We start from the raw sequence: 26,169 nt of genomic DNA on the forward strand, positions 1-26,169 counted from the left end.
TTCACCGGATAAAATTAAAATGCAATTTGGAGTGCAGCATTAACACCCTAATCTTTTCTTCCAAGAAAAGATTACACATAGGCTATTCTGACAAATAAAAAATACATATCCTTTTCTTTGTCTTCTGTTCCACCCAGAGGTTTGTGTTCAGTAGGAAGGTGAAAGCCTCTCCCTACTCGACTGAACATTGCTGTTGGTGTGGACCCTTGCTTAAGAGAAAAAACAAGGTCATTGCAGCTGTGTATCCCAAGGAGTTCTCAGGCTGATGGGAGACGCAGAGGTGTTCAGTTAAGACACAGAGTTATCATGAAAAGTGTTGGAAATTCAGATGCTTGACTAGTGAAATTTCTGGCTGAGAGCTGGGGTCTTTGAGGACCTTCATGCTCACAAAAACATTGCTGGTGCCTGAGCTGTTCCACGTAGTGCCTCTCAGGTTATTTTTCTAGCATTTTGGACAAATCCAGATCCCATTTTCTGCACCTTTGGAAATTAGTGAGTCAACAGTGATTTCAAGAGGCATGCACAGGAAAATCAAAATGCCCTTTTAAAATTAATATAATCTCCAATTATCGTATTACTTCAGGGAAGAAGGCCCTGTGGTACTTAATAGAGCTCTTTGGGGCTGTTGTGCATTTTAATTGAGTGAATAATTGTAAAACACTTCAGGGCCTTACGTAAAAGGCTTTGTATAAACGTTGCTATAATGCTGAATAATCAGATTGTGATATGAACTGGAATAAATGAACCCTATAAATAGATATATACTGTATGCATTTGTATAATGTATGTGTGTGTATATATATACCAACATTTTGGAGAGAACAAGTCAGTTACTTTATAAATACCCTACTATTCTTGAATAAGAAAAGCATCTGAGATTGGATAGGATAACAATATTCATAGTAATCATGATGTTCATTTCCAAGACATGGTGAGCTGTGCCATACACAGAGAATTGCCAGAAGTATTGATGGAGTTGCTGCTTCAGTGGCTCTTGAGAAACAGCGAAACATGTCTCAAAGGAAATCTTTTGTTTGATGGTAGAGGAACATGGAGGAGGCAGACCCGAGGTGCTAAATGTTCAGGCACCAGTAGGTGTAGGTGGACATGTAGAAGTTTGGGAGAGCAAAAGGGAGTTCCACTTCTGATGGCTTTCCCGAGGTTTTTCTGCAATCCTGTGGTGGGATTTTTTGCTTGGAGCAGGGATCTCCTGCAGCCTGAGCCAGTGCCATTCCTGTTCAAGCTAGAGATTGGAATGACATTGACAGCAATGGCAAACACTGCTCCTCAGCAGGACCTGTGCTAGGGCTGTAGCTGACCTACTGTGCTACCATGCATCAATCAGCAGCCACTGCCTTCCTCCTGAATGCTTTGGCTGTCTTATCTCTGAAAACTGCAATTTTCTGGGGCAGTGATTCTGTCTTTTTCTGTGCTTGTACTCTCTTGTTCTTCAGTCCATTAGGAGGGGGAATGCCTCTGAAAAGGAGATGATGGAGATGAACTTTTAGAGTTCATGCAAAAAAAGAAACTGTGCTGAGCAATGTAGTGCTAGTACAAAGAATCCTCTTCTTAAAAGGGACTTGACGCTTCCCGTGATGATGTTGCTTCACTTTGTTAATGAAAGGAGCCATCTAATACAGGCTAAATGCAGAATTAGATAGAGGAAACTGGCATTTGAATGGCTTGAGTGCTCAAAATATAAATGAGTGGGACAAGACCAGACTCTGTTTATAAAGGAATCAATTACCAGCCATCATTTTACTACTGTGAATCTCTCATTTGCAGGAGCAGTCAGGGCTGTTTTTGCTGGGAACTGGGACAGACACTGCTTGATATTACATACATCTTTTAAGCACTGAGGAGACACTGAGGAATGCTGCAGGTTCAAGAGGGGTAGAAAGGCTCTATAATGATTTTTCTTACTGTAAATCTACTGAAAAGACTGAAATAGTGCCAGGCACAATCTGAGTTCTGCAGAGTTGTATCCACAGCCAGAACAAAATGATCCATTTTGTGTTAGATGTACAGATTCAAATGATGTAGCCAGTGTGTGGGCTATTCAGGATGCCAGAGTAGGAATAGTCGGACTAAATTGCTATTTAAGTTCTGTTCAGAGCAGTAATATAGGTCTGTAATAGGAAGTGTTGTGAGTGATGCTGGCATTTAGTGATTGCTAATGATTTTTATTTTTTTTAACATCTGGAAGGTCTTTCAGTGGCCAGTACAAATTGGTGTCTGAGAGCTGTTCCAAAAGAAGTAATGCATGGAGTATCACGTATGGCCAAACAAGGATATTTACATTCTGTCACTGAAATCACAGAGACAGGTGAAGGACTGACTTTGCTTTGGATGCTCCACTGCCTTTTCCCACCCAAAGGCAGTCCTTCCAGATGAGGTCTGAAGCTCATTCACAGGGTTGAGCTGCACTTTTTAGAGGATGAGTATCCTTCATGTGATTATTCATCATTTTTCATAAGCTCTAGATTCATTTAAATGGCATGCTGAATGCTAACCAACATCTGATAACCCTTCCCATCTGCCAGAATTTGCAGGCTTCTGATGAACCAGCTTAAGAATTGCAAAGGCAAATAAAATGTAGGTTAAAATCACACTGATCAAATGCTGTGGCTGGTACATGGGATTATTTTGTCAAAAAAAAAAAAAAGAATAATTGTGTGTCATAATATCATGGTATTAAATACCAGTTATATTTCCAGTGAAACACTAACTGGAATCAGTTGATGTGGTATCTTGTCTTGCACTATATTTTCCCTTCACTGACTGTTTCCACTTGTTTCATTCCCCTCTGTTTTTACGTTTTTATTTTGAGCTTACTCAGTAAAGGAAAGATATTCAGAAAATTTCATCAAATAACATGTGCTGCACTGATGTCAGCTGAGGAAATCAGTGTCAAGAGCAGGAAAAGCCAGAAGATGAATGGATCTCTTAGTTCAAAATAGGAAACAGCTTGAAGTTCCTTTGAGGGGAAACAGAAACCTCATTCATTAACAATGACATTATTTCACCTCTGGTTAAGAGTAGGGATTCTGTTCTCCTCCTGATGGACAGGCACATCTCACATTCATGCAAATGACCCTGAGCATTCATGGATGCAAAGGAGCAGCCCTAAAATATTGATAGTTTTGACCGGCAAGCTGTTCTCGTGCACTGCATGTGGCTCAGACATCTGGCACAGGGCAAAACGCGTTATTTGTATTCCTGAATTGACTTCAGAAAGTCTAAGGTCTGTATGTCTCCCCGCGTTCATCTCTGGATATCAAAGTAAATCTGTGCTGCTGAGGTAAAGGAAGTTGTCTGGGTGATGCAGTGTTCATTTGTTTGCACTTTGATATGAGGATCATGTCTGATCAAGCACTTGTATGCTTTGTTCAGGATTAATCGCTTAGGCATGTTGGTGGTTCCTGAGTTTTTGTTGGTGTTTGATAGTGCGCATCCATCTACGTGATGCATGCAGAACTGAGTGCTTTTTTTCCAAAAGAACTAACAGTGGGGGAGGAGGTCTTGGTGTCCAGCTGAGATCACCTCCAATTGTGCAGTATAGAAAAGGTGGGTAGAAAGTTCCGCTCATCTTCGTACCTTCTCACTTCCCCTTGGGGCTGGAGCTGCAGCTAGCAGCCTGCTTCTTACCTTGTGCTATTCTGGAGCTTATTTGTCCTTAATCCCAGGCATCGGAAGCTATATCGCACCTGAAATTGTCTAGCATTTCTTTTTGTAACAGGAATTATCCCTTTTTAATAGCTATCAGCATTACCATCCACGAAGCAAGCATTTCATTTCGGAATATTAGAAATAACAGTTGATTCATTGAAGTCTGAAGTTCAGCAGTGCAGAACTTCCATCTGTTATCTGGCTTGTTGGCAAGGCTTATGCCCTGTCCTTAATAATACATGATTGATACAAAGCATTTAGTGAATAAAGTCCAGTCATTAGCAGGTTGTCTCCCTGTGCTGCTGTAATGTTAAATTACTGCTTGGCTCTGGAGCAGCAGTGAGGAAGGTCTCGGGTCTTAGGGGAGATAAGGCAACTTGAAAGCTGTTTTTCTTCTTGGTGGTGATCCAGATTCGATGTAATTGTGTGCACAGCTCAGTACAGACAGGGCATGGCAGATTTCTTTAGGATATGATATTGATGGCTGGACCCAGGTGCTACTTGTCTTGTTTCCTTGAGTCTAACTGCAAACATTCATGAATGAGAATGGAGTAAAGTTCTCTAGCAGAACAATGCAGAATATTTGGAGGCATTTGTACTACGCTGAATCATTTTGCAAATGGTGCAAAATAAATCGCAGGCTCTGTGTGCCTGGACAGCAGGGCCAAACTCTGCTCCCAGCAGTGGAAATTCAAAACATGAGTATTTTCAGTAGTCTTTAGAGTCACCCAGATTTAAAATAAGAACTGCATTTGCTTTAATGACATGGTTTCTAAGCTGGACTTTGAATTACAGAAGCAGATTCTTATCAAATAACATTGTTTTTCCTCTCTCTTTTTTTTTTTCCTGAAAAAGCACAGGAAGTTTGCCATGCTGCCAAGAGAGATGAGTGAATACACCATCTGATGTGAAATTCTCTGAGAAAGCTTAGGATGTTTTGCAGTCCTCCGAATGCTAGAATCCCCTTTGCAAACCCAGCATTCCTCTAGGGTCTTGATCAGAATTTGCTCTGTAACTACATGTGCAGAAGTGGGAGAAGGAATCCCAAGTATGAAAGCTCCCAGTCCTTATCAGTCACTTCCTTACAGTCAGAAATTGCTGTTGTCGTGCAGTGCAATGCTATGTCTCAGTGTGGTGTGAAAGTGTTAAAAATTTGAATGCCACCGTCTTATTTGTGCACAGGTGTGCTGAAAGGTCACTGGCTTGAGAAGAGATGTTTTCATCTGATAGTACTTCTTTTTTATAATTCTTTTCATGTATTTTTCTTCCAGCTATCCATTTCCCATGGTGTTCAGCAGTTGCAGTAGAAAGGACCTGGAAAACAGCCTGGAGAAAGGAGTGGGGATGTGTCTGTTTAACTTGCCTGAAGTCAAGGAGTCCTTTGGTGGACAGAAGTGTGGGAATGGCTACGTGGAAGATGGAGAGGAGTGCGACTGTGGGGAGCCTGATGTAAGACGGTGCCTGAGAATTACTACTCATCCCTTGTCTGCAGGGTTTTAACAGTGGAGAAGTTCCAGAGTTGGTTTGATGTGTTTAAGACCATTTGGTGTGAAGCAGAACTTCCCCTTCTCTGCTTTCTATCTTATCTATCAGCTTAATCCTCAGCAATGCAGGGAGTTTCTGCTTGTCTTCTTCTTGCTGAAGGTCAGGCAGGGCATTAATTTAAGCATATGCTCCATTTGCTATTGGGGAACAAAGTCTTTATGGTGTGTCCAGCAGACCAGCCGTGGCCAACTGTCATGTTCCTAACAACAGAAATGCCATTACGTACTAGCTAGTATAAGATAAATCCAAAATAAATTTGTTAACGTTGCTTAGATTTCTCAGGACACTGAACATTAATAGAAGTTTTGCTTCTGTAAGTGCAAAGCCACTTAATTAACATTGCTTAGGTGTTCTTCTGTTGAAGTCAGCTTCAGGTTTTAGGTACAATACTGTTCCTTCTTCTGCTGTGAGATTTTTCTTTGCTGCTAGCCAATTACCCCAGTAACAAAATAGCCTTTACTGTCTCCCAGAAAAATTGCTACTACTTCAAAGATTATCTTATTTAGTTTAGTGAGTGTGTCTGACAACTGCTCAGATCAGGAGGAGATAGGCAAAATCTGGAGGTCAAATAACATATAAGCACGCATTCATATCCCTTTGGCTTCCCATATTCATTGGCTGTATTGAACTTTTCCCAGATTATCTGAGTTAAGTACATCAGTAGATGAGGGATTTGTTTCCTGTGATAAATATTGCTCTGCAGACAAAATAGATTGGGGCAGTTAAAACAGCGAGATATTGCTGTATCCTGTCTATACAGTGTATTGGATTTACACAAGCCATAAGGATTTCCTGACAGTTCACTCATTCTTCAGGGTAACAAGGTTGGAGGAAACAGGCTTATCTTCTAGTTTAAAGTCAATAGAGTGCAAGCAGCTTGCAAATGTCTTTCTAACCCAGTTATCTTTCTCATTTTCAGTTTTGAATGATAGCGATACCTTTCCAAGTCAAAGTCAGTTAATGTCAGCAAGCACTGACTTGATTTGCCTCTTCTTTCTGTGATTTTCTTTCTTAGTTATATTGGAAAACTGCACCTTGAGCCCAATTAAATTAATTTGGATTTTACTGCTATAAATTGAGTTGTGCCGAAAAACCACCAGAGCGTTTAATAATTCACTATCCAGTCATTTGTATCAGCTGAGTTTTGTCAACAGTGGTGCAGTATGTTATGGTGTGGAAAGCTGTACAATGACATATGGTAGCTGTTTTCTCATTGTTCAGAATTAAGTGCATCTGAATACGTAGATATAGGTTGTGGGTAAGGATATTTCCCAAAGAATGTTCTACCCTCACGATTTTGGTGAGGTGCTGAAGTGTATTACTTGCCAAGCAAACGATAGCTTTGCTATATTCCCCAGGCAAAACATCAGCCCTGTGTTGAGATTCCCCAGCAGGACAGCAGTGCACTCATAAGGGCAGAGAACCATGATCAGAGCACACCTCCCAGCCTTTGGACAGCCCTGGAAATGCCATAGGGATTGACTGATCGCCTCTACCCACACTGTGGCCTCGTGCATCAGGTGCTGATGCAACTGATTATATTCAACAGTCATCTTGTTGAGTATAATGGGTGTTAGCATGCCCATCACCAGGCCAAGAGTCTTGACTAAGAGATGATGTTGCAAACCTACCTTTGGATTATATTACCAATAACGTCCAGTGTGCTCAGTGTCTCTGGAAGGATGATTAATGTAAAGATAGAGATAAATGCAAAGATAGAGGAAGGCAAATATTTGTATCTATCTATCTTTATATATACCTATATCCTTGGCCCCTGAGAAATGAAAGGTGACAAATGTGGCTAATTTTATAATAAGCTGCAAGGGACATCAGAAAACCTCAAATCAATAAATGAGAAGTCAGTTCCAAGCAAATTACTGGCAAATGTAATAAAGAGCTGCTGTCTGAATAGCTGTGACATGCCAGGGAAGAGTCAACAGAGCTTTTGTGCCAGGTGTCCTGCCTTACAATCTTATCACAGTGCTCTGAATAACTTAAGGAGTGGGTGAGAAGGGATTACTGCCTGTTGGGACTTCAAAGGGGCTTTAGACCAAGGCCTCATTGGAAGACTAAGCATCTGTAGGATTTGGACAAAAATGGGTTAAAAGAAAGGAAGTATTGGGCACATATAAATAATCAATTTCAGCAGTTGAAGGAGATCTACAGTGATGTGTCCATGAGATGTGTTCTGGAAAACAACACAATGCAGCATATTGATAAACAGCTTGGGAAGAGGAATGGTCTTGAACTCGCTGATGATATTAGCAAGGATGGTAGAGCTGAGAGCTGTCTGTGAAGAACTGCAGGAGAACCTTCTGAGACAGCTTGACTGGGCATTATGGTGACAAATGGGAGTCAGTGCAGAGTGATGCGTAATCCAAACATCACATATAGGATGATGGACTCTGAACTGACTCTGACCATGGAGGAACAAGACTTCTTATTGCAATAAATAGTCTCATGAAAATGTCAGCTCAGTGCTCACGAGCAGTCTGAAGGGTAAATAGGCTGTTAGAAATTACTAGGGAAGAAATAGGAAAACAAAACAAACCACTGGTAGGCTGCTATAAATCTGCAGCATGTTGTGACTGAAACTGTGTGTACAGTTTTTCCTACCTTTCCCTGCTTTCAAGAAGGATAAAGCAGAATGAAAAGACTGAAAGAAAAAGCAACAAAGATGTTCAAATTTTTGGAGGCGCTCTGCCTGGAAAGATAGAAAATAAAACAATATTTGACAGAAGCTGATAAAATCATGAGTGAATTGGAAGGAGAGAATAGAGAGCAATTGCCTCTGGCAACAGCTGTGCAAATGAAGTTAGCAAATGGCAGGTTGCAAACAAGCAGGAGGAGCTGCTCCTGGGACCCAGTCACCTACTTGTGAGTTCCTTTCCAGCAAATGTTTCAGGTGCTAAAAATGTGTGGGGATCCAACCAGGAGATGGGGGAGGTATCACACATATCACACATCTGTGTTTATATTGTTGTCTGTAAGCATTTTCTGCTGGCTGTTGTCAGGGGATGACAACGTCTGGCTTAAGGTGGTCTGCTTTGTGTCCTTAGAAAAGTGGGGGTGAAACCAAGATATCCTGTCCAAAGCCACTGCAGAGGATGCTAGAATAGTTGCTGGTTTTGCCTGGTTGAGGTGCTCTGATGAGCCCAGGAGACCTACACCAAGAAACCCACCTCCCCTCACTACTGCTGCTACTAACAGTGACTGATAATAATGCACTACTTGAGAGCAATACTTTCAGATGGTGGCCATTTCTCTTCCAGCCTCCAAAAACCTCCTGAACCCTTTCTGTTTGCTCGCCTGTTTATGTTAAAACCATCCCTGACAATTTAATAGCCTAGGCACAAAAACTATTTACCAAGCTCATCCCCTGCAATGAGTAATAAGTGAGAGAGCAATTGGAAATCTGAAAGGCTGCAGTAACATCGTTCAAAGAAACTGTGTCTTTATCCCACGCTGTCTGTGGAATGCCAATTGCTTTTCTTGGGCTGCTCTGTGGATGGCCTGATGATGGGGTGCAGGAGCTGACTCTTTCAGAAGCACTTTAATTGGGTTGACATTGCTTTGCTCCACTCTGCTTTTCTCAGATTGCCTTTGAGATGAATTTATAAGATGTGCTTCTGTGCAGAGGAACATTCCTTCTTAAATACAGCAGCTGCACAGAAGTATTTGTGTTGCCTGCTGCCTTCCAGCATGATCAAAAATAGGTGCAGGAAGTTGTTCCGCTGCTTCAGAGCAGCGCAGATATCTTTGTATATTCAGGCAGAAAACAGGGAAAGGCTGAGAATTATTTCACTGGTTATTTGGGAGTACAGCAGTAGACCTGTCTTCCAGTTAGAAGGCTTTACAAAAGTCAAGAAAATACTTGAGCTGTGAGCATCATTCTCACCCATTTATTTTTCTTGCGTTCCCTGCATTGTTAGTGATCCCTTGTGAAGTCAAATCGTCTTAATGCAACTGAAGAGCAATTTCATCTGCTGCTATTTTTGTTAGAGAGCTGAGATTCCAGCACAGCTGATGTAACTTGCAGCTTGAGAGTATCAGCTTGGAAAAGCAGCTCCGTTATTTTCTGAAACTTCTTATTACGTTGTTCTACTGAGAATAAGGTTCGTAAAAGCCCACGTACAACTGTCTAATCCATAACTACGAAATTGGGATGTAAAAGTAATAATGGAATTCGTATTTTTCTCTAAGCTCTGTTAGTGGAATACCCCAAGAGAAGATTACATGGAGTGGTGTCATTGTCTTTCTTTGTGGCAGACATCAGCTTCCACACAAGACAAGAAATGAGCTGAGCAAATAGCACAGAGCAGAGAGCTGCAGTGGTGATGCTCAGTAACTGCAGCTTGGGATCCTCAGCTAGGGTGAACCCCACTGAAGGCAATGAATTAATTCCACTGGTTTCCTGGAAATAAAATGCCATATTATTGTGTGGGAATTGGTAGCAGCATACTTGTGTCGTTTGTGATATTTGAGACTAGATTCATTGCTAGGATAAACCAGCCTTCCTCAATGGCTTCTCTGGTTTTACTACAATTACTGCAGTTGTAGGATCTGAGGACAGACAAGGCTGCTTGGATCAGGTTATAGAATTTTATGCATAATTCATGAATTCAGGGCTAACTTTTCTTGGCAGGGCTATAGCACCTCTCAGAGATAAGCAGCCTCTCTTGATTTACAGCTCATTGCAACTGAAAGTTGTCTGCTTTCAATTTATTCCCATCCAGGAATGTACAAACCGGTGCTGCAATGCAACCACCTGCACTTTGAGGCCAGGAGCAGTGTGTGCACATGGACTTTGCTGCGAAGACTGCAAGGTGAGCTGATGGAAATGGTCACTGGTGTGGGGCAGGCAAAATATCATAATCTTCCTAACTGCAGACTAGTAAGCAAGGGTGCAGAACCAACAAATTATGCCATTAACCATTAAGACATTTGCATTTCTTGTGAGCAGTTTAAAAAACAAAAAAACAAAACTCTTACAGTTATTGAAGAGGCAGAGCAACTGACTTCTCTAAGGAGGCCTGTGCTACTTGTGGCTACTTCTTTTTCATGAACTTCTATACTTGAATGTTTTTCACACTTACATGGGTGTTGGCCCCCATGAGTTGGGTACTGGGGAGGTCCAGTGTATGGATGGGGAATCACAGAATGGCTTACATTGGAAGTGACCTTAAGTATCTCATTCCAACCTGGCCTTGGGCGCCTCCAGGGATGGGGCACACAGCTTCTTTGGGCAACCGGGCCAGTAATCTTTATGCCATCCACTGCATTCAGTTGATGCAGAGCCAATGGCTACGTGGCTTACACCACCACGTGGCTCCTATTAATTGACATGACAGCAGCCAAGGTTATCTTTGTTTTGCAGTTAAAACCAGCGGGGATTTCTTGCAGAGAGTCGAGCAATTCCTGCGACCTGCCAGAGTTCTGCACCGGAGCCAGCCCTCACTGCCCAGCTAATGTGTACCTGCACGATGGGCATGCGTGCCACGGGGTGGATGGCTACTGCTACAACGGCATCTGCCAGACCCACGAGCAGCAGTGCATCACCCTCTGGGGCCAGGGTGAGTCTGAGCACCAGGAGTGCTGTTCCTCAGGCAGACTCGAGGAAAAGTTGTGTGTGATTAGGGATGGATTTGGGGGAATTTGATACAGAACCAATCTGCGCCTATTCTTCTCTGAAACAGAGAACCGAACAATGAGGGAATCAGTTTGTGATTCATTTTCCCCTTGATTTGCAGTCGTGTTCATTCTTTGCAGCAGGAGGTAGAAAGCAGCAGTAAATAGGTTCATTCTGCAGCACCGGCATGCATGGCCAGGTGAGCTGAGGCAAATAATTCAGTACTGACTTTGACATGCCCTTGTCTCACCTTCTAAACGGCTTAATGCTCCTGACACAGATGGAAGCCACATCCCTTCTCAGACCAGTACGTAAGCTTCTACCTGTGCTCTGAATTGCTCCATCCGTAGAACATACGTGTCTGTTGACCTCCTAAAATAGAGTTCAGCACTTAACATTAACATAAGATTCTTGTAGCACTGAGTGCACACAGTCTATGGATATCACCCTATAAACCTACCCCCCAACAGTTCTCTTAGCAGAGGATGCTCTGAAGCAGGAGGTCTTATTTCCCATGGGATTTCACTCACTTTTTGCACAAATCTCATTCAGTGAGCCCTTGGGTTATCCTGAGCAGGTAACCAGGAAAGCTGTTCACCTCCTTGTTCTGTCCTGACACACCAATATTAACTCTGCACTTTGCTGCTGCCTCGCTGGGGACAAGTCACATCTTCAGCTTCTCACTGAGCCCGTCTCTCAAATGGAAGAAGCTCTTTGAACTTCCCTAAAGAGGAGTGCTATTTAGTGCTAGATTCTTTTATGTTAACGTTTTCTGCTCCTTTAACCTCTTTCAATTTAGTATCACACTGCCTTTTGCTCTATTTCAAAACTCAAGTGTCAGTCTAATTAATGACACACAGATGTTTCCCTCGGTCAGAGCCCCCATCAGAAGTCCACTAAGGATTTATCTGCTATCTGTGTAAGAACTCAGACAATTTGCAAACTTGTAAAAGGCTGTTATAGCATCTTGGGAGATAATGCCATGGATAAGGAAAGCAGGAGAGATACAATGCACTCTTGTACCCATTACAAGCATGCTAGCAAGAGTTCCTGCTCATAACTAAACTGCCTACGTGGAGTAAACTGCATCTCTGATGCACTCCTCCAAATCCCTCTCATGTCATAGAGGTAATAAGAGCTGATACAGGCATGTACAGTTATAGCCTCCAGCCTGAGTCATGCTGGGATTTGTAATCCCCTGGATACAGAGACGTTTTCTCTTCTATAAAGCAAAACCCTCCTTGTGAACCACTTTCCCATGCCATGGAAAGTTCTTCAGTTGTACTGTTAGTAATTTCAGCCGCTGAGAAAAATCCAGCTAAAGGTCAGAAGCTGAATTACTGCAGCTCCCTTGCTAGGTCTGTTTCCGAACAAAGCACGTCTTCCAGCACCCCCGAGCTCCCCCACATCTTTCTTGTCTTTCTTCTCTGGACAACTGAGCAGGCACTGCTGTGCCTGGAGCCTCAGCAGACACGGCTGTGGGGGTCTCCTTATGAGAAAAATAACTTTATTACGAGCAGAGCTCAAATGGTCACAACAGACTTTAACCAGAATGCCAGAACCTAAACTAAAAGTCTTATTTCTGACCTCAGTGGTGCAGGTATGAATTAGACGTCATGTCAGTAAACCTTCCAACTTCAAGCAAACTAGATTATGCGTGGAAAAACAAGGCCTGTGTTCTGAATATCTGTGGATATCCCCACCTGCTCACACTGGCTAGCTGGAACATGGACTAGCTGATAAAGAGTGAGAAGAGGGGGAGATGGGCTGCATGGGCCATGTGGCTGGAAAACAGAGATTCCAAATCTCATCTGCCTGAAGGGTCAGATAAGAAAAGTGTTTCCTTCCAGCTCGCTTGCTGAAGAAGAGACTTGACAGACTGAGATGTTGTCTTTGGGCATTGTATGAAAAAGTTCTATTTGAACCTTTTACTAGATTCCTATAATTGCTTTAAATTTGTTTTTAACAACCATGTGTGTTGGAGGTTGGATGAAAGAGCAGTTGTATGTTCTTAAATGAAAATTTTATACCATAAAGAGAAAATACACTCTAATTCCTTTACATTAATTCTGCTTTTCTTCTTCTCAGCAGGAGAAAGCCATGCAGGACAAAATACAATAACTTTTCTTAAAACCATATTCGGCACATTGAATTCCTTATCAGTGTGTTCTCTTATTTATCTTTCTTTATTCATAGGCTTACAGATGCCCAATGATACATGTCAACCTTAATATTTTTAGCACCAAAGAAAAATACTGAGCTTGGTTGGAGCTTGCACGTTAGACTGAGCAGCAGGGATCTGTTTCCAGAGTGGAGTACTTGCATTTCATCAGGTTTCTTTGTTACTTTCAGCAGATAATTTCAGTTCAAACGGAGGAATACTTCTTGATGTTCCCTATCTGCAATAGGCCAGAGAGCTCAGAGAACCCTAAAAACTTGTAACCTTTCCTGTTTCCCATTCAAAATGTTGGCATTGCACTGATCTGACCTGTTGGTAGCAGCAACTGAGCAGTGCATCAACAGGAATGCATTTCTGTAATGCCTAGTAGTCCACTGGCATTCTGGGGGAGCAAATAGCAATGCAGATGAAGCTATTTAAGAGAGAGAAATTATCGATTATCAAGCAGTAGGAGATTATCAGCGTTAAACTCTTGGCGTTTTCTCCATGGACAAGAAAATGATTCTTGAGGAAAAACAAGGACAGCTTTGACAGTGTGTTTTCCTGCTTTTTCACACAAGGCAAAAAAAGCAATGATTTGGGGCAGCCAATGGCGCAGACATCGACTTAATAATTAGGACATGTTTAAATTTGTTGTGTAGACATGGCCATTTGTTTAGGCGGAAACAATCTTAATTTTGTTGTCAATATTTATGACAAAGCCCTGTCAATGATGCATTTTTTCCAAGTACAGCCCTATAAGCAGAACAGATGGGTTCCCCATCCCACTTAACTGACCAGCCTGTGGCTGGTTTTTTGCAAGAATGCAAATTTGCCTAACGAGATTCAGATTTTATGGTGTTTTAGTATAACCTGTGAAATCAAACTGTTTGGATCATCATAGACTTATGGCAACGCCTTTACTTGCTTGTAGGGATGGGAAAGGAATAAATCATTGTTCTCAGAGCTAGTGAGAGCTCGCATCTTCCTTAAATGCAAAAATACCGGCTCAGCCCCATCTCACTCTTCACAGATTTAACAGCAGGGATCACCAAGATGAAGAGAAAGGCCAAGGGGGGCTTGAGGAAGTTTGCTTTGCGTCACTGGTGCAGTAAAACAGACTTAATGAGATATTGAATCCAGGTGCAAACCGCATGACACACAGAGCTGTGTTTTTATGCTTATATTTATTTATACAGTTGGTCACGGTGCTTGTGAGTAACAAAACTCTCATCTGAGTGAGGTTTTCTTTCCCTCCTCACCTACACGCACCATATAATTTGTTTTTTAATAAGACATTGTTGGCACCCGAGTCTACATCTCAATTTTCACTTACAGCCTGGTAAATGGTGTTTCTGCATTCTTGCAATCAGCACCGCAGGAATTTCTCTCTTCTCTTCTGGGAGATGATGTTGGCTCCTTGCAGCAGGTCCTGCAGTGATCTGAAATGACACAGCATTTCTGCACCGCTTCCAAGAGAGCAGAACATCTCCGTTTATGAAAGCTGATGGTGGAAAGAGTGCACTCCTCAATACACACATTTGGAGGGAAAAAAAATGTCTCCAGGATGACAGCTGAGGTGCTGAGCTCTGACCTGCTGCAGTTTCGAATGGCTGATTTAATCCCCCAAATAAGGCTGTGTGCAAAGGCCAGCAGAACCTTAATTACCATGTGACGATATTGTAATTATCAACTGCAAAGTGAAATAAACTCTGCTCATCAAGTTCAAGGCACTTAATATCCACTGGAGATCTTTCACAAACCATCTTATCTTTGCCCATAGAGGCAGTGAAATAGAGAAAGACAGGACTTTCTGCTGCAGTTTATGTGCTGCAATCATGATAAATAGGTTTCCTCCAGAAACACGACATTACAATTTTCATCCTTAAGCATCCTCTGAAAATCTCCTTTTAACTTGGTCGCTCCATCTGTTCCATTTCTTAGAGTCTGTGTTTTCATTTATAAAAACGTCCAAATATTGTGAGAAATCAGTCAGGAGAAGGAACAGCCATCTGAATCCCAATCTACCATGTGTTTTGGTTTGATAGAGATGAAATTGAATTGACGCTAGACTTCTGTTTCCAGGCCCCAGCTGATTGTTGGGTACCAGGTGTTTCATAACCAGACTGCTCTTAGCCTGGCAGGGGAGCATTTCCTTGTGCTCCATGAAGCCCATTTCCTTGTCAAGTAATATTGGTTGGAGTTAAAGCTTGCTGGCTGATCCCTGTAAGGATGCTGCAGATGTGTTCTTCCTGTGGGCTGCGTTCCATCACATGTAACATCCTTGACTTGTAAGTCAAAAAATAAAATCTTTCAGCAGGTGAAAGAGAAGGCAAATACTTTAAAATCTCAATATTTCAGCCATTTTTAGTAAGTATTTTATTGGTCAAAAAGCAGGATGTGAGGCATGTGTTTTGCTTTTGGCAGCAGGAAAAAGAAGACCTGTAGCACTCATGGTAGATGGGTGGTTTACTCCTTTGGTGAGGTGAGGTGGGTCTGAAGGAGGTCAATCATTGCAGATATTGGAGAAAAAAGCAAGGTGCTTTACTTGGGCTTTCACTTACAGTATGTTTTTCTTTACTTCCTTCCCTTTGCATTCTGAAACTGGAGTAGTGTATGCATATGTTAATGTTTGCATCATCTGAATAGTTAATGTGCCTGGTCTGGAAAGATGAAGGGGGATCTATATGCTGAAAATGTAAATTTCACTGTTGCTTTTTGCGCAGTGCCTTGTCTGGATGAGTTTGTTGATTTTTTGATTGCTGCTTGTGGTCTAATGAAAAGAAGTGAAAGAATCCTGGGTGAGTCCCTTTAACAGTTCCAGATTTGAGAAAAATTCTGAACTCAGCAAGCTTGATAATAATCTTCCAAGGAATTTCAGGCTCTTGTCCTTCTCTCCAGGGAACCAGCAGCTCACATTCTGTTCCTTCTTTGCCCTCCTTTTGGGGTTTTCCAGTTTCAATGTGTACAAATCTCAGACTGAAAAAAGGGTGCCATCTTAAGCCTCTCCACGTTTTAATTTTTTGTCCCTAATAGCATTAGATTGCTGCTTGGCAGTATGGACTATTAGTCAAGCTTCTGACTGTGAAATGCAGATAATTAATTGAGGCTTTAATCTCCAAGTTATCAGTGAAAAGAGCCACACTAACTGGGAGTTTTACAATCATATTTGTATGTTCTTCAGGAATTGGACCCCCTTTTTTTTAAGCCTCCTTCTTCTTTGAATGTTTATAATGAAATCTTCAGGACACTTTATATGGGTTATATATTGCCTTCCCAGTTACAGGCATACACACATGCAAGTGGTTCAGATCATCTGAAAAATGGAACATTAATTCTGCCTCTGTTAAAGATTGAGGAACACCGTGAAAATGGCAAACTCTCAGCCTTTAGGCTATCACAGAATTTGCTTCGTGTTCCTGTTTCAGTTTGGCTGATCTATCAAAAGTACAAAATGTATCCAGCAGATAAATGCTAAGATTTTTAGCTAATGTATGTACATCCTTGCCACTTTGTCTCCTCAGAAGAAGCCTGTGCATTGGAGTAGATGAAATGTTGGCAATTGTTGGCAATGACCCAATTGTGCTATGAATTATTTCATGGATAGAAAATATGGGGTAGTAAAGGGCCTTTTATCTATCAAAGAACAGCAATTATTTGCTGGAAATAGAAGCTACCGTTCACGTTAAAAATAAAGGAATGAAATTCTAATGTAGGGGCTAATTAAACATTGCACAGTCAAAGCATGAACATAGATCCCCCACCTCTTAGACATCAGATACGTGTATGAATGCTACCCAAGAAGATTTCCCGTAGTTGGTGATAATCTGGGGAAAACAAAGCCAAACACACAAAAAACGATGGACGGGAGAATCTCTGCTTAAGAGATTAGAATACGTGTTCTAATAGGCACCTTTTGACTTCTGAAATGTAGGGATGAGTAATCTGTCTGCACAAACATTTCCAGTACTATTCCCATTAGGGAAGTTCCTTTGCTGCTTGGATATGTCTCCATTGCAAAAGGCTGCAGTAGATAAGAACCAGATGCTGCCTGTCTTCTCAGATTCCTAGTTCCACCACCGTGGCATAAAGGATCCTCCCTTCAGGTCAGTCTTTCCTCTCAGGCATGGATTCCTTCCTCCTCCCAGCACGTCAGCTTGAGCTGGCATGTCAAGTGTCGTGGTTTTATGGCCATACAGCCCATATAGCACTCTTGTTAGCAACCAGATTTTTTTTTCTGATGTCTTGTTCTGAGCTGCGGTTAAAAAGGCTTTTCTTGACAACTATTTCCATTGGCTTCAGCTCCTGGGCCGTTGCTTGAATCACATGGACTCCTGTAAAACAGAGGGAGTTCACTTACCAGCTGGCCTGTGTCTTTCTTCATTAGATTTGGCATTTGCTGAAAGTTTTCGTGTCCTAGGAGGATTCACTAGAGGGCCATCATCTAGAAACTCGGAAAGAGAGCGAGTCCTGCATTGTCTGCTGCTCAGCACTGCCAAGGGAGACAGAGAACTGTGGAAAAGACGCGTGTCTGGGCCCTTCCATTAGCATGCTGATCCAGCACAAGGGCTCTGCTGCTCTTCATCGGCATGCACATCACGTCCCGCCTTCCCCTAAAACGTCGGTGGAGCTCAAAGAAAATTATTAAAGACACCTCGTATGAGATGAAAGTTCTGATTAGGTTTTGTTTCAGGTGCCAAACCCGCTCCTGGGATCTGCTTTGAGAGAGTCAATTCTGCAGGCGATCCATATGGCAACTGTGGCAAAGACTCCAAGAGCTCCTTCGCCAAGTGTGAGCCCAGGTAGGGCCTCTCCTTGCCAGCACAGGAACTGCTGTGATGGTGGTGGGAATGGTTTCGTGCCATCTACAGTTATTTAACTCATATTTGGTTTTGTCTGTTTCCTTCAGAGATGCTAAATGTGGAAAAATTCAGTGTCAAGGAGGAGCCAATCGACCTGTAATTGGTACCAATGCTGTTTCCATAGAAACCAATATCCCACTTCAGGAAGGTGGCAAGATCCTGTGTCGTGGCACCCACGTGTATCTAGGGGATGACATGCCTGACCCTGGTCTCGTGCTGTCAGGAACCAAGTGTGAAGATGGAAAAGTAAGGACCTGAAATACTCTTGGACAAGAAGAACATCACTGCCCTCACGACACAAACTATTCTGTACTAAATTGGTTGGGGTTTGCTTTGGATCTTCGTTTTAATTCTTCACAAGAGAACTGGCGGGCTCTTATTGTTTCTCCTGTCTCACTGTGTTAGGTGCTTACGCTCTTCTTCAGACTGCTCTTCTGGATTTACAGATGCATTGCAAGTTGCTTACGTTCATAGCCCTTTTTCTTTAGGACAGTCCTGAGTATCTGTCCAGTCAGGTTAGAGGTTCCTTGCAAAATACATTATGAAATTCTGAGGAGCTCATGGTATTCACCTTGGAAGTATTGCAATTAAGCTATTATTTTCATATTTTTTTTTCTACCAGTGATGCTAACTTTCTTAATGTTTGTGGCATTGCAGAATTTTCTTTGATGTCACTTTAGACTTTAACTCTGCTGATTAGCCTCCCACCCCTTTTTGGATGAAAATCTGTTTCTGTACGCTCTATTTTAAAAATATTAATCCATATTAACATTCAGCCTTCAAAACTGATTTTTGCAATCATATTCGGCAAACTCTGTGAGTTACCTGGTGTGAACACAGGCCAAATTTCAATATGGCACATTCACAGGATTTACTTGTAGAGAGAAAGAACAGAGAACCAGCCTAAACCATTCTGTGGTTGAATGAAAGGTGGGAGACAGACTCTTAACAGGGAGAGAAATGGAAAAGAGTCCAGTGGCCACTGAAATGGAGAATGTTTCTTTACCCCCAGTGGCGAAGAGGAGAAAAAGCACTTTAATAATCTGTCGTGGATTCAAACAAGCCACTGAATTTCTGAATGCTTCTGAGTAACGTTGGAGCATCACATTGCTTTGAGAGCACATCCCTCATGCAACTCTAGTTCCACTGCAGGAAAACAACACTTACACAACATTTCTAAGTCAGTCTGTTACAGAACTTTTTTTCAAGGAAAATTCAATGCTGGGAAAGCACCCCATTATGTTTTACTAATGAGTAGTTAATCTTTCTAATCTATCTAATCATACACATACACACCATAGAACGCACACGCTAATACTTATGAAATTGTATGTTTTACTCTGAGGACATTAGAGCACTTGTATTATGGATTAAGAATATGAATTTAAATATTCTTGAGTTCTCTAAGCTGAAGATACACCATTTGCAATGCAGCCATTTTAATGTGATCAGAATTCTGTGTGCTGCTGCACTCTGAATACTTGAATGGTGAATACCGCTGTAATCAGACCATATTCTCTACATGCCTGCATGTTGATGCCAATTCACTCTAATTTCTTTTCCATTTTTCCTTCTCCTCAGGGGATAAGTGCCCTGATTAAGCATCCCTGTCGTCTCCTTCAACACTTTCCCCTGCTTAATGCTAATTCTTTTGACTGACTTTTAGTACTACTGAACTGAGCTGCAGTTAAAGAGGAACAAAATTGTGAAGTGATTTTTATTTTATTTTAATCTTTTACTTTTAGTCGATATAGGACAGTAACAGTCATTCTAGTCCTAATTTCTTCTTTGTTTGCAGTTTTGAGTAGGATAACTTCTCATTACTGACATCCTCATCAGTCATCTGACTGCTCAATGGTGTTGTTTGGTGATGCTAATCTTGCTGTGCCCCAGTTTTCATCTGTATTGACAGAGTAACATTTTCCAGATTGGAAAACAAAAAACTGTGCATCTGAATACTTTACACGCACTGTTTGTTTACTTCCATTTCCTAGAAGGTTGTTATTACGTTTTATGTATGGCTGTTTTATATTTGACACCAAAGTTTGTTTAGCTTGGGAAAACTGTCAGAAAAGTCTCGGTTCTGCTGAAGAACAATAATGAGCCCATATGTATCAATGAGGCCAGGTGAGATATTCAGGCAGTTCTGGGTCCACATTCTGCTCTAGTATATATGAGTACCGTGCCATTGGTATAAACAGAGATATGCAATTTTAAAAGGGGACCTGAATCAAATCCTAACTTAATGCATTCACATTCGTACTCCTGAAAAAAAAAAGGCAAAATGCTGGAAGTTTTTAATTGATGTTGAAAGAAAACCAAACGTGAGCTATGATGTCAAAACTCAGTATTGGCCAAGGTGCTAACCAAGAGTAATATACAAATTTCAGAGATTTTGACCCAGGTGGTCTAGAAGGGCTTATAGAGAAGAAAATATCTAAGGTTGATATCTTTACCTTTTCATCAGTGGAATGCTGTCGGTACAGCACGTGTGTTGGGAGACCTTTGTAAGTGCTAAAACAGCCATCGGCAGATGAACAGATAGATAGTGCTGGAGAGGGACGCAGTGCACAGTTTAGGCCAGATATTAGGAAAAATTTCTTCTCAGAAAGAATGGTTTGGCTTTAGCCATGGAGTGGTGGGGACACCATTTCTGGAGATGCTTCAGAGCTGTGTAGATGTGATACTGAGGGACGTGGGCATGGTGAGGTGGGCTGGGGTTTGATTTGAGGATCCTAGTGGTCTTTTCCAGCCTTAAGGTTTCTATGATGATCACTAGCAGTTCTGCTCCTATTAAAATTCCCCTTTCCTTATTTTGCAGATTTGCCTTAATCGCCGGTGCCAGAATACAAGTGTTTTTGGTGTGCATAAGTGTGCAACAAAGTGCCATGGACGTGGAGTAAGCATTTTATAGGAATCCTTTTTGTTGTTGTTGTTTTGTTTTGTATTTTTTTAGAGTCAATGAACACTGGACAAGAAGTGATTTTATGTAATGCCTTTGAGATCTATGATTCTTTGTAACTGTAGAATAGAATCATAGAAGTTGGAAGGGACATTTAAAGGTCATCTAGTCCAGCTCCCCTGCAATGAACAGAGACACCCACAGCTAGATCAGGATGCCCAGGCCTTATCCAGCCTTGCCTTGAAAGTCTCCAGGGTGTAATAATACATCAGTCAAAGTCATTGCAGTGCTTTTTTCTTATGTATTTCAATTTTCAGTGTCCCTTATATGAACTAATAGAAGTGAAATTATTTTTATTTAACAAAGGAATATTTATCAGTTAGCAATTATCTTGCTCTTAATTAACAGTCTGTGATAAAAAGGAATTTTGTCATCTTCAAAGAAATTTTGTCTAACCTTCCTTCATGAAGAGTTTCCATTAACATTTCAAAAAAGACAGTTTCTGTGTGGGCCCAGCAAAGCTAAAATATGCATTTGAATTAAGATATTTGAAAGAAAGTATTTTCAAAAGTACTGAAGTAAAAACATACTGATGAGTTGAATGGTATGGTGACACAGAATGAAAAATCAACCAGGAAGAGCAAAGTCTTCTGAAAGCTAGTTTTATGTTATGAAAATGCTAATCATGTCAAGATATGCCTTATTAACCTTGATTTTCTAATGATCTGTTTGTTTCTGCAAAAAGCTCTGACAATTCTCTGTCCTCTCCTGTGAGGGGATTTCAATTTTCTGTAATTTATCATTTTGAATTCATAAAACTGCAGTGTTGATGGTGCTGCATCTTACCATTATGCTGGGGTAACTGTCAGCTTAGGGGAGCATCTTTATGCCTGCGTTATGGAGAGTCTACAGGGACTCCAAGGAGCCAGAGAGGACCTCATGAAACTGTGGAGGGGAACTCCTGTAGATCTGTAATTAAAAACAAAAAACAAATGATATTTTCAACTATCTTGCTGTTTTTGAAAAGTAAATCATTTCTTTTTGCATTTTATGTGACCATAGCAAAGCTAAGCTATTGCGTGATGTTTTAATAGTCTGCAGACGCAGCCAGTATGGTCTTTCTGACAGCCTGCCAGCTGACCTTGCCAGAAAATGAGCATCTGTGAACTCCCATGAACTAACTGGTGTCTTATAAATCTGTCTGTTGATCTGTTGTGTTTTCCCCGTGGTGGTGGCAGATCTTAAGAGCCATAAAGAAAGAAGAGTACAGACTCTGTAGTAGGGTCTGTTGTGAAAGGACAAGGAGAAATGGTTTCAAACTAAAGAAGGGGAGATTTAGATTGGATTTAAGGAAGAAATTTTGTACAGTAATGGTAATGAGGCACTGCACAGGCTGCTCACGGAGGTGGAAGTACCCATCCCTGCAGGCACCCAAGGTCAGGGGATGGGCTTTGAGCACATGATGGAGCTCTGGGTTTCCCCATTAACTGCAGGCCTTTAGAGGTCCCTTCCAACTCCAATCATTGTGTGATTCTATGTGTCTGTATGGGTCATGCAAATATGATACTAGAAGGAAGATCTCCTCTGCCCTGCACCCGGTTTCACACGTTCTTCCAGCAACTGCTGCATCTCAGAGCTGGGGGTCTGAGCAGTGTAGAAATCAGCATGTGGTCTGACATGAGACCTTAATGGATAGGAGAGATCAACTGAGCTGACAAAGCTTTATGGTGTTAACACGGAGCAGCTCCTCTTCCTGTGAAGGTAAAAGGAACAGAAGTTAGAAAGCAGACAATGTTGCTGCTGGAAGCAAAGAGAGAACAAGACTTAAGAGGTGTCTGATTATCCTTACTGTGGTTATTGAAGCTGTAGGCTGATGCAACTCAAACTATTACCTGCTACATAAATAACACTTTTTTTTTTCCTTCCCACTGTATTTGGAGTTGCTTTGTGCCATCCTAGCTGTGACAAGGAGCAAATATCAGTACATCTCTTTGTGACATGAGCTTTATTTCGCTCAGCTGTGTCACCAGCTGATTAAGAGGCACTGTTGGCCGGTGCTGTTTGCAGTTATACAGCAGAATCCTTTTCATGTTTGGCCGTCTGTCTTTTCTTTTGAAGGTTTGCAACAACAAAAAGAACTGTCACTGTGAGGCTGACTGGGCTCCTCCGTACTGTGACAAGCCAGGCTTTGGTGGCAGCGTGGACAGCGGGCCCATCAGGCAAGCAGGTGGGTAATAATTCATGCTTTAGCTCTTGCTTCCACGATAACGGAAATGCAAAATGTCACCTTGCGAGCAATGAGCTTGCAGGACTGCAGGAAGCCTGGAAAATAGCTTATTCTGAATGTATTGGTTACCAACTTGCAAATCTGGTGAAGAAAAGCCAAAGCCAGCTGAGTGCATTGCTCTTCCTGCTTAGCTAAAGCCACAGTAATCCTGGTAAATCTCATCTCTTTTTTTTTTTCCAAGATATATGATCAAGTTGAGTTAGAAGTGAGGAAGAAATTCTTTACTCAGAGAGCACAGGCTGCCCAGAGAGGCATGCTTGGCTTTAATATCCCTTCCAACCATGCCTTATTAGCTCCCCAAAAATGTGCAGGATGTGGTACTGGCCTAAGCTGCAAGCAGGAAGCTGCAAAGATGAGACATGCAGCATTTCTGTGCATGGAAAAATCAGAAGTCTATCTGATACTGTGCTTCTAGAAAGATTTTGTTATTGTTTAATATTTCTGCATTGTGGAACAAAGGTGATTTCTGATTGTATCGGATTTTAACTATATTTTGTAGAAAGCTTCTGCAAGTTAAGCAGAAATTCCCTTCCCATATGATAGCAGTAGGACGAGTGATTTTCTGTAATTTGTATTTCAGCTTCCCCTTGTTCAGTCTGCAGAACATTGGCACTAGTATCTCCCTCCATCTCTGGCCAGTCTCAGAAGGAATTATTTCTACACGTAGTGCAATTTTATAGGATTTGATAATCATCACTCGCCAATTTTTTCTCCACAGTACTGTAACTTTAGTGACTTCCACAGAGATATTTCTGATTTATGTCTGAGCAAGTGACTGGGCCAGCAGCCTGCTCATATATCCATATGTAACCTCAAACTTGCTGGAAAGCGAGCTGCCCATTTTCACATGAATAATGCCATCCAAAACCAAAAAGGATTGTATTCTCTCCATGCCAGATCCTGCTCTGAATTGCAATGTTGGCTTTATGACATCACTGTCATTTCCATGACAAAGCACCACATGTGATTCCTCTGCTGAATGGTTGTTTTGTTGTTTTTTTTTTTTAAATACCTACCAGCTGGTAAGATAGCAAAGGAGCAGTGCTGAGGCACTGAACAAGTGTGACTACCTGTGTGTTAAATGTTCTTCTGCTCAGATTTGCTCTAAAGCATTGTATTCCCTTTTCAGCTTATCTTGTATCAAAGTATCTAGGGAGCTACAAATATATTACAATAACTTGCTGCATAGGCAATGCTAACTGAAGACAAATACAGGTTATCTTTTGTAATTCTTGCAGTTTGTGTTTCAGAAGCTAATGCTTCAGTTTAACAGAAAACTGTTTTCAGTGTGTTATTCTCTAAAGACAGCGCTGCAATTAATAACATGGGAACAAACAAATATGGAAATTGTGAGAGGACCTAATTCTCTATCCTTGACATTTGGATTTCAATATGAGCTCTTGACAGGGTGGTTGGGATGATCTGAGTAGTTTGCACATCTCTAAATCAAATTACTGAAGAATTAGCTCAATAAAATGCGTTTATCTTCGTCAAACATAGCACGTGGCCTCATTAGCATTTAGTAACTGATTTCTCCCAGCTGACTTGGAGTAAACCCAGGTGTTTGACCATGTATTTTTCTTATTAAGAAGTCTTAAATATATAATTGCTAAGTAGAGAAGCTAATTAATTTACATTGCATGATCAAATGTAATAATTTTATCCATCTTCTAGAAATGGTGGGGGATGCATTGCTCTGCAGCATTTCACACCCATCAGGTCCCATGTTGCTGCTGAATGCGTTCCCCTGCCCTGATACAGGGTGAGAGCCAGCTGACCAAAGTTCCACCAGGATAAGGCTGAGACAGTGATGATAGGTTACCAGAGCAAAGTTTAAATATGCATCTCCTGCTGTGGGAGGGTGCACTTCTAGGTCAGCAGTCCTGCAGAACCACAACATCCCCTCCTCCGGGCGATGATCACATCCCATAGCCATCAGTATCAGAGCTGCTGCTTACCTCTTTCTAAAAATGAGGCTTGCTTCCAGCTGGAAGTCATCCAGCCAGGGTTTGCATCTCTGCTGAGCCTCACTTAGGTCCCAGCAATGCACTTCACAGCTTAAAGTACTCTGGAACAGCAGTCACCAGGGCTGGGCATCAGTAGTATTATGGGGCAAATTTCAGTACATATGGCCCTTGGTAGAAGTTAACTGGCTGTGTTTTGTTGCAGATAATAAGAGTTTAACCGTAGGAGTGTTGATCACCATTCTGTGCCTTACCTTTGCTGGGTCAATCATGTATCTGAAAAGGAAGACTCTCATGAGATTGCTGTTTACAAGTAAGAAGACGACGATAGAGAAATTAAGGTATGATTGGTTTCTGTAACTATGCTCCCTATTATTATTATCTTTAAAGATATGAGTAGCAAATAACTGTGAACACAGCAAATCTCATCTCAGCATTTATCTCGCAATGGCCTGACAGTGCTTTACACAGATCCAGCCTTAGAAATATTCACCCAGTGCTATCAGCAGTGTTCTTCTGATTTAGTTTAACGTCACTGATTGTCAGTAATAACGTGAGGTTTGGTTTGACTGCATACCTCTTCGTTTGCAATAAAAAAAATTTGGAACTGAAGGAAGTCTTACTTTTATTTCTGTTTGCATCAAACAGTTTCATTACATTGCATGGCCTTTTATCTACACTCAGTCGAGTGAGCCGATGCTTCCATATTTGAGGTCATTACTGTTTAAATGCTAGGTTCATTAGAAGAGTCTCTTGGGCGTTGCAAAGCTGCGTTGCCACAGATTGCAGGAGCTAATTTAACAGACCACTGGTTTCCAAAAAAAATCAATATTTATTTTTATTCTTGCAGGAGCACTAGAGAATCTTTACTTCCCTTATTTACTGTAAAAAGTCAGCAAGTCCTTGTGAAATCTCATTCTGAAAAGAGATTACTGTTTAAAAAAAATGCCATGAAGCAGAGAAGCAGGCTGTTGTGTTCACTACATATACGCTCGTATTGCAGGTCTGTGAGCCCAGCGAGATCTTCTAGATCATCTCAGCCCAGCCACGTTCGTACCACGTCTCTCAGTAAAAATCTCATCATGAAGCCACAGAATACAAACATGCAGAAAGTAAGTCTTTAAGAGGTTAAATGAGATTCATAGCTTTTAAG

General features: G+C 41.5%; 1 protein-coding gene across 2 annotated transcripts in view; it reads left to right on the forward strand.

The window, feature by feature from the left end:
• Nucleotides 1-26,169, forward strand: part of ADAM12 (ADAM metallopeptidase domain 12) — a 167,678-nt gene that overhangs the window by 133,857 nt on the left and 7,652 nt on the right. For both annotated transcript variants that reach the window (XM_052676845.1, XM_052676847.1), the window contains exons 12-20: nt 4,941-5,118; nt 9,951-10,040; nt 10,592-10,787; nt 17,695-17,803; nt 17,911-18,109; nt 20,685-20,762; nt 22,884-22,992; nt 25,222-25,357; nt 26,020-26,128. In XM_052676845.1, the coding sequence (XP_052532805.1) occupies nt 4,941-5,118; nt 9,951-10,040; nt 10,592-10,787; nt 17,695-17,803; nt 17,911-18,109; nt 20,685-20,762; nt 22,884-22,992; nt 25,222-25,357; nt 26,020-26,128 (1,204 nt within the window). The remainder of the gene's footprint in view (nt 1-4,940; nt 5,119-9,950; nt 10,041-10,591; nt 10,788-17,694; nt 17,804-17,910; nt 18,110-20,684; nt 20,763-22,883; nt 22,993-25,221; nt 25,358-26,019; nt 26,129-26,169) is intronic.

Source organism: Tympanuchus pallidicinctus, unplaced genomic scaffold (genome assembly GCF_026119805.1).
Source record: "Tympanuchus pallidicinctus isolate F22 unplaced genomic scaffold, pur_lepc_1.0 scaffold16, whole genome shotgun sequence".
Taxonomy (NCBI): Eukaryota; Metazoa; Chordata; class Aves; order Galliformes; family Phasianidae; genus Tympanuchus; species Tympanuchus pallidicinctus.